The following is a 9,185-nucleotide window of genomic DNA, read 5'->3' on the forward strand; positions in this document are numbered from 1 at the left end:
AAATGTTATGGGAAGTAGAATCAATTATCAGGAATGTCGTAGTTGTTGCATTTTAGGATTCTAATCAGGTGAAAATCATTCTTTCCCTCTAAGTTTGTGTAGCTCCCTCCTAGAGAGACTATCCTGTTTCTAAATTTAGCGTAGATACTCTCCTGTTTCTGAATGCTTTGGGGGAGAAGTTATTTTTTTTACGCTTTTGTTTTTAAAAAAATTATTTTTGGCTAAATGCTTTGTCTTCAGTATACCCGGGTGCTCGCTTGCTGGAAAGAATTTGGCCAGAAGGAAGCTTGACCAAACAGATTATTATAAGTTGGCTTTATAATCTTTCTTTTTGTTTTCACTTTAAGTTATTTACCTATAATTTGGCGCTCTACATTTTTCTAAATTTTGATTATAATGCATTCGCAACATGGATAGAGAAGTTCCTTTTAATAAATTGATGTAACATCTACCATTATTTTGAGCATTGCTATTTTACTTTTAAGTGCATGCCTAGAGTATTTGAGACTTCTCTATTTTGTTTTATTTTTGTCGAGAAAATTCTGCGTTTTGATTAGCTAAAAAGTAGAGTTAGGGGAATTTTTTTGTTTTACTTTCAAAATCACTTCATTCTTTTTGATTCCTATTTATTTAATTTTTCTTACTCTGTAAATAACTTTTGCTAGAAATGTGGCCAATAAACATAAATGAATATAATATTATGATGCAAAAATGTCAAAAAGAGGAGGTTGGTATTTTTAGGAAAAATATTAGGGCTTTTAACATATTAGTTGGTTTGCCGAAAATAATTATAACCACTAGTCAATACACAAAAAACATATACTGATTATGTGTTTTATATATATTGGCAAATGTTATAAAATAAAAGCAACGCAGTGAAATGTAAACAAGAAGAGATAGAGAGAATGGAGAAGTGTTTTCTTCTTTCACTTTGGTGTAATTTTTCATTGCAATTACATGGCCTTTTATAGGCATAAAAAGTAAAGATGATGGACATAAAATAGGAAATTTAATCTATAAGTTATTCACAACATGGACATCCAATGTAGCATCCAATGTAGTATCCAATGTAGTATCCAAAGTAGTATCCAATGTACAAACTATTCATAACACTCCCCCTTGGATATCCATGTAAGATAATGTGCCTCATTAAAAACTTACAAAAAAATATTGGGATGTACATAGTTATTTATAATATGCATTGCTTGCTGCCTCTTTAAAAATCTTACCAGGAAAACCCAGTGGGACAAAACCTTGGTTAAGGAAAAGAGTGCAGCGTGTAGTTACTCCCCCTGATGAAAAATCACTTAATGTCTCGAAGACGACGCATTCCAATCTTATATATCAGCTTTTCAAATATTGAGGTTGGTAATGTCTTAGTGAATAGATCAACAAAATTATCACTTGAACGAACTTGTTGTACATCTATTTCACCATTCTTCTGAAGATCATGAGTGAAAAAGAATTTCGGTGAAATGTGTTTTGTTCTATCTCCTTTGATATATCCTCCTTTCAATTGAGCTATGCATGCAGCATTGTCTTCATACAATATTGTTGGAATATTCTCTTTCGAAGAAAGACCACATGTTTGCTGAATGTGTTGAGTTATAGATCTTAACCAAACGCATTCTCGACTTGCTTCGTGAATGGCTATTATCTCTGCATGATTTGAAGAAGTAGCAACCATAGTTTGTTTTGTCGAACGCCATGATATGGCTGTACCTCCACTTGTAAATAAATAGCCTGTCTGAGATCGACCTTTGTGTGGATCAGACAAATATCCTGCATCTGCATAACCAATCAATGATGGCTTGGATTCATTTGAATAAAATAAACCAATATCAATGGTCCCTTGGAGGTATCTGAATATATGTTTAATACCATTCCAATGTATTTGTGTTGGCGAAGTACTAAATCTTGCCAATAAGCTTATTGAGAAAGCTATATCTGGTCGGGAATTATTGGCAAGATACATTAATGCCCCAATTGCACTAAGATATGGTACTTCGGCACCAAGAAGCTCTTCATCATTTTCATGAGGTCGGAATGGATCTTTCTTTATATCAAGTGATCTCACAACCATCGGGGTACTCAATGGATGTGCTTTATCCATATAGAATCGCTTTAAAATTTTTTCGGGGTATGTCGATTGATGGACAAATATTCCATCTTTCATATACTCAATTTGTAGACCAAGACAAAATTTTGTCTTTCCAAGATCTTCATTTCAAATTCTTTCTTCAAACAGTCTACTGTTTTCGGAAGCTCCCCAGGAGTTCCAATGATATTTAAATCATCAATATACACGGCGATTATAACAAATTCAGATCCAGACCTTTTTATAAAGACACAGGGACAAATTGGATCATTCTTGTACCCGTCTTTCAACAGGTATTCACTCAGCGATTGTACCACATACGTCCTGATTGTTTCAATCCGTATAAAGATTTCTGAAGCTTTATTGAACAAATTTCTCGAAAAATTTTATATGCTTCTGGCACTTTAAATCCCTCAGGTACTTTCATAAAAATTTCGTTGTCTATTGATCCATACAAATAGACTGTAACAACATCCATTAGATGCATATCAAGTTTTTCTTGTACTGCCATATTTATGAGATACCTTGTTACACCTTGTGTATTCGGCGTTATCATGCTGTAAATGGGCTAATTCGATAGGAAGATAATTTCTATGAGATATTTAAATGATGCGATAGTTATACGTTAAGATTGGAAGTCATTTGAGTTGTGATTAAAAATTCAACAAAGATCGCGCGCAAGTTACGGGTTTAAATTTCATTGGAATTTGGACAAAATGTTGATGAGCTTTTCTCTCAATATACTGGGAGTTATGGCGTGTTCTACCTACCGAATCGAAGGTCTATGAGTCTAGTTTCCAACTCAACAAACCGTTCATTAATACGACTTCGGAGTATATAGATATTAATAATTTCGTACAGGGGTGCACACTGTTACGGGAACAGTGTGCCTAGTCGGGTTTAGTCAAAATTTCTTTATTTAAGTCAATTTTTAAAACAGAACCCCTGCGTTTTATCCTCTTCAAAACAGAACCAAAAACCTAGGGATTTCCTCTCAAACTCCTCCCATCCATCTAGCCAAGCATAACAACAATTTAGTCATCCTCAAGATGGAGAACACCATGGTAGCTTCGGAATCGTGAATTCTTCGGTGTTTCACTTTTCATAGCAAGACTCCACCTTGAAGAAATTTTGAATTTTGAGTAATTCTGGTCATATAAGGTATGATTTAACTTCCTCTTTGATCTTTGTAAACTTCTACCATAAGAATTCCTAAGAAATAGTTGAAACCTCTATAGAAATGTTCTTGATTTTGTTAAGAAACCTCTCTTAATATGGCTTGATTGTTGGGGCTGTTCTATATGGTTTTATTGTATTGTTTGGATCTGTGAAGACATAGGTGGAATCCTGTCGATGAAGAGATGTAGTAAAGTAAAATTTGGTGGTGTGTTGGGGGGAAATTAATCTACAAAAGAGTCTACAAATTCATGGCCACAAGTTGTTCGCGTAAATGTCTAAATGAAGAATTATATAAGCTATGAGCTTGAATTTGATTTTGAATGGTTTGTATTATGTAGGAAATCATTCCTAAGGCTTTTGAGGTCTTGGAAACAATATATAACTCCATCGACAAGGTATGTAGGGCTTTCGCTTTACTTTTCGGCATTACTAGAATTCGAATAAACGTTTATCGAATTGTCTCGTCGGATTCGAGTTATTTCACCTTCAACTTATAAAGATGCTTAGACCTGATCTTTTCTCATAGATTGCTTATTCTAGAGGATATCTATAAATTCTCGGATTTCCTTGTTCCTTCCTTAAAAAGAACTAGAGCCTTTTTACTCGTTCTCCTTTCGACGTTCATATAAATCATGAATAAGTAACATTTACTTCAAAGGTACTTATAATACATAACTCTCATGTTCTTAGTACTAGTTGGCTCGTAGTTGAAAATTAAATATTTTTAGCCACAACCATGATAGTCGGAGGAATAATGATGATAGGCCACTTCGACTCTTCTTAGAATACGTCTTTTAAGGTTGGTTTCGCATTGCACCTATATAATTCATGATTTAGTATATGTATGTATTTACTTTCATTACCGAGCCGCACTATAGACGGCCGGGTATGACACATATTGTGTAACCACTGATCAGTTGGGATTACCGAGCTTCACGTGGCCGGGTACGATTCTACCGAGCCTTTATTATGGCCGGGTATGTTATGGATATTATAGCCCCACAGAGGGATTTATTATTATATAATGTGATATATTATAAGTAGCGATAGTGAACGACGGTGTCACGAGCATACATTTATATCCATGTTGAATTTTAGTTTCCTATTGAGGCTAGTTTCAGAATTCAAATTGTCTCTATGTCTCTTCTCTTGTTAATTACATTTTTCATGTTACACTTGTCGCCGTACATATTCAGTACATATTTCGTACTGACGCATTTTTATGCGCTGTGTTCATTCCCACAAGTTCGAATAGACAGAGCGGCGTGCCTCCTCAGTAGGACCCCCAGGATCAGCGTTGGGTTTCGCACTCCACTTCTTCGGAGTTGCTGACTTTGAGTCCATAGGTACTATTACAGATGTATATGTGTGGTTTTGGGCATGTCGGGGGCTTTGTCCCGCCCTGTTGAGATTGTCTTACACTCTTAGAGGCTTGCAGACTAGCGGTCATTGTATATATATATTTTTCGTATCGCCCTATCGGCCTTCTAGATAGCTGTTATACTGTGTTACAGCCTTCTGAATAGCTGTTATACTGTTGTTGCAGCCTTGTTCTAAAAGTTTATGTCTTGTTGGCCTAGTTATATATATATATATATACACACACACATTATGTCGTGTTGGGCTCTTCTGCCTGCAGGTTATTATATTTCAGATCATATCTCATGGTTGGTTCGCTCGGGCCTTCGGGCATCGGGTGCCAGCCACACCTCCCAAGGTTGGGGTGTGACAAACTTGGTATCAGAGCAGGTCAATCCTAGGGAGTCTGCAAGTCGTGTCTAGTAGAGTCTTATTTATGGTGTGTTGTGCACCACACTTATAAACATGAGGCTATTGGGCATTTAGGATTATTACTTTCTTCTTGATCTAGATCGTGCAATAGAGCCTAATCATAAGTGTTCATTCCTAATTCTCTTTTTGTTTACCTTCTCAGTGATGCCTAACACTAGGAGACGACAAGTGGCTATGAAATTTATTCAGAGGTTGGATGAGGAGACGGGAGAGGGCACAAGTCAGGTGCCACCTGCTAATGTAGATCAACATGAGCCACAGAATGTGGCTGATTCGCAGGCTTCTGGGGCAGTACCCCCACCACCCTCGGAAGGGCGTAGAGGAGCTAACATACCTCCAGTCCCTCTCCTAGTTGTTCCTGATCAGGACCTAGACATGCAGATTGCTGTACAATTGCTGACTCGAATAGTGGCCTCCCAGGCCCAACACCAGACCCTCGGTATTGCTGATAGGTCTGTGAGTGCGAGAGTTCGGGACTTTATCAACTTGGATCCTCCAGTATTTACAGGGGTTGATCCTAATGCTGACCCATAGGATTTTCTGGATCTTATGCAACGAACCTTACAAATTATACATGCCACGGATGTTGAGTCAGTGGAGTTTACTTCTTATAGACTACGTGATGTTGCTGTGACATGGTATGAGACTTGAAAGCAGAATCGAGGGCCTAATGTGCCACCAGTGACATGGAAGGAGTTCTCTGAGGCATTTTTACAACAATATTTGCCAATCGAGCTTCGAAGAGCTCGACGAGATAGGTTCTTACACTTAGAACAGGGTAATATGAGCGTTCGGGAATATAGCATGCAGTTCAACTCTTTGGCTAGGTATGCTCCTATGATTGTTGTTGATATGAGTGATCGGGTACACCAGTTTGTTAGTGGTTTGGGGGCACACTTGATAAATGAGTGCACTACAACTTCTCTAAACCAAGGAATAGATATTGCCCGTATTCAAGCATATGCACAGGGTCTAGAGGATCGCAAGAGGCAACAACGAGCCAATCGAGAGCATGATAGAGGGTAGCAGAAGAGGGCGCGGTTCGCAGGTAACATATGAGAGTTTCGAGGTGGATTTAGGCCACAGTTTCCCCGGCGTCAGTCTTATCCAGCAGGCAGTGCACCGCCACAGTTTCAGGGACAGCGCCAGGATCGGACCACTTATTCTGGTCCAGGTCAGAGTTCACGGACCCCAGGTCCACAGTTTAGAGGCGAGTTCAGTCAGATGAGGCCTCAGTTTCCTAGATGTGATCGATGTGGCCGAAATCATTTTGGACCATGTCGCCAGGGTTCTGATGCATGTAATACATGTGGACAGCCAGGTCATATTATGAGACATTGTCCGATGACAGGTGGAGGGGGTATGGCTCAGCCGACGGCATCTGCATGGGCTTCTTCTTCTTCGGTACGTCCTCCTAGGCAGAGTATGCAGACATCAGCTGGCAGGGGTAGGGGAAGATTTGGAGCTTCTGGTTCAGGAGGTCAGCAGAATCGCATATATGCTTTATCGAGTCGTCAGGATTTAGAGTCATCTCCGGACGTGGTTACAGGTATACTATCCGTCTTTTCTATCGATATGTATGCCTTGATAGATCCTGGTTCTACATTGTCGTATATCTCCCCCTTAGTTGCTAGTAAATGGGATAGAGAGCCTGAATTGTTGCATAAGTCCTTTGAGGTATCTACGCCAATGGGTGAGTCTGTTGTAGTTAGATGGGTATATCAAAGTTGTGACGTGAAGATTCATGACCGCCATACGTTAGCTGATTTGCATGAGCTAGAAATGGTTGATTTTGATATCATTATGGGTATGGATTGGTTGGCTTCTTGTTATGCCAATGTAGATTGTTGGACAAAGATTGTTCGTTTTAATTTTCTAGGTGAGCCTATTATTGAATGGAAAGGTGATGCTGCAGCGCCTAAGGGAAAGTTTATTTCTTACCTTAAAGCTCGAAGGATAATTTTGAAAGGGTACATCTATCATTTGGTACGAGTGCATGATATGGAGGTGAAATCTCCAACTCTTCAATCGGTTCCCGTCGTGAATGAATTTCCTGATGTATTTCCTGATGAACTTCCTGGTCTTCCTCCAGAAAGAGAAATCGACTTTGCTATTGTTATGCTTCCAGATACTCAACCAATATCTATTCCTCCATACAGAATGGCTCCTGCTGAGTTAAAAGAATTGAAAGCCCAGTTGAAGGATCTTCTGAATAAGGGCTTTATCAGGCCCAACACATCTCCCTGGGGTGCACCAATGTTGTTTGTTCGTAAGAAGGATGGTTCGTTAAGAATGTGTATTGACTATCGCCAGCTCAACAAAGTGACTATCAAGAACAAGTACCCTTTACCCAGAATTGATGATTTGTTTGATCAGTTGCAAGGTGACAAATATTTCTCAAAGATTGACCTTCGATCCGGCTATCACCAATTGTGAGTTAAGGAGAGAGATATTCCTAAAACGGCTTTCCGGACTAGATATGGCCATCATGAATTTCTTGTGATGTCTTTTGGTCTTAATAATGCGCCAACAACTTTTATGGATTTAATAAATTGGGTTTTCAAGCCATTTCTAGATATATTTGTAATTGTTTTCATTGATGATATTCTGGTATATTCTCGATCAGAAGCAGAACATAAGGATCATTTGCGTGTGGTGTTGCAGACTTTGAAAAATCAGAAATTATATGCTAAATTCTCCAAATGTGAATTTTGGTTAAATTCAGTGGCTTTCCTTGGGCATATCGTTTCCGATGAAGGTATTAAGGTAGATGGTCAGAAAACTGAAGCAATACAAAACTGGCCTAGACCTACAACTCCTACGGAAGTTCGTAGTTTCTTGGGCTTAGCTGGTTATTATCGGAGATTTGTTGAGAACTTCTCTTCTATTGCTGCTCCCATGAAAAAATTGACACACAAAGCCGTTAAGTTCCAATGGTCTGATGCATGTGAAATGAGCTTTCATGAGTTGAAGAAACGCTTAACATCATCACCTGTTCTAGCATTCCTGAAGGATCTGAAGGTTATGTGGTATATTGTGATGCATCCAGGGTTGGATTGGGATGTGTTCTAATGCAGCATGGAAAAGTTATTGCATATGCTTCGAGGCAGTTGCGGAAGCACGAATACAATTATCCAACTCACGATATTGAGTTAGCAGGCGTTATATTTGCCTTGAAAATATGGCGTCATTATCTTTATGGTGTTCATGTGGATATCTATACAAATCACAAAAGTTTACAATATATATTTAAGCAGAAAGACTTGAATTTGAGACAAAGAAGATGGCTTGAATTGTTGAAGGACTATGATGTGGATATTTTGTACCATCTGGGCAAAACGAATGTGGTAGTTGATGCATTGAGTCGCAAATCCATGGGCAGCTTGAAGCATGTAGAAGCTGGGAAATTAGAAATGACTAAGGAGATATATCGATTGGCTAACCTGAGTGTGTGGCTGCATGATACAGGTGACCATGGTGTAGTAGTCCAAATATTGCGGGGTCATCACTGGTAGCTGAGGTAGAAATGCATCAATTTGAGGATCCGGAGTTAGTCAAAATTAAAGAGAGCATCCCTTTTCAGAAGAAGCAGTTGTTCGAGCAATCTGATGATGGAATTCTAAAATATAAAGGCCGATGGTGTGTACCTAATGTTGGGGAGCTTCGTAAGCAAATTATGACAGAGATGCACCAGTCTCGGTACTCAGTTCATCCTGGTTCAACCAAAATGTATCATGATCTTCGTCAGCTATACTGGTGGAACGGCATGAAGAAAGATATAGCCACATTTGTGGCTTAGTGTCCCAACTGCCAGCAGGTTAAAGCTGAACACCAGAAACCTGGAGGGCTACTTCAAAATATTGAGATTCCATCTTGGAAATGGGAATCGATTAATATGGATTTCATTACAGGATTGCCCAATTCTCGCCGTAAGTTCAATTCTATTTGGGTCATTGTGGATAGGCTGACGAAATCAGCTCACTTTCTCCCAGTTAGGACCACCTATTCAGCTGAAGACTATGCGAGCCTGTATATCAAGGAAATAGTTCGGCTACATGGAGTTCCGTTTTCTATTATATCTGACAGAGGTGGCCAATTTACAACTAATTTCTGGAGG

General features: G+C 38.9%; 1 protein-coding gene across 1 annotated transcript; it reads left to right on the forward strand.

Moving 5' to 3' along the window:
* Window positions 1-5,872: 5,872 nt before the first annotated feature.
* On the forward strand, window positions 5,873-8,583 carry LOC142177942 (uncharacterized). The gene is made up of 6 exons (XM_075247023.1): window positions 5,873-6,090; window positions 6,148-6,761; window positions 6,948-7,183; window positions 7,265-7,349; window positions 7,794-8,089; window positions 8,146-8,583. The coding sequence occupies exons 1-6, from the start codon at window positions 5,873-5,875 to the stop codon at window positions 8,581-8,583; spliced, it is 1,887 nt and encodes a 628-aa protein (XP_075103124.1).
* Window positions 8,584-9,185: the final 602 nt, after the last annotated feature.

This window comes from Nicotiana tabacum, chromosome 3, assembly GCF_000715075.1.
Source record: "Nicotiana tabacum cultivar K326 chromosome 3, ASM71507v2, whole genome shotgun sequence".
In the NCBI taxonomy this organism is placed as follows: domain Eukaryota; kingdom Viridiplantae; phylum Streptophyta; class Magnoliopsida; order Solanales; family Solanaceae; genus Nicotiana; species Nicotiana tabacum.

Coding starts and splice junctions, on each gene's coding strand:
- LOC142177942 (XM_075247023.1), top strand. CDS start 5,873: ATGCAGTTCAACTCTTTGGCTAGGTATGCTCCTATGATTGTTGTTGAT. Junction 6,762..6,947: donor TGAGGTATCTACGCCAATGG/GTGAGTCTGTTG, acceptor TTAATTTTCTAG/GTGAGCCTATTATTGAATGG. Junction 8,090..8,145: donor CATTCCTGAAGGATCTGAAG/GTTATGTGGTAT, acceptor GTTCTAATGCAG/CATGGAAAAGTTATTGCATA.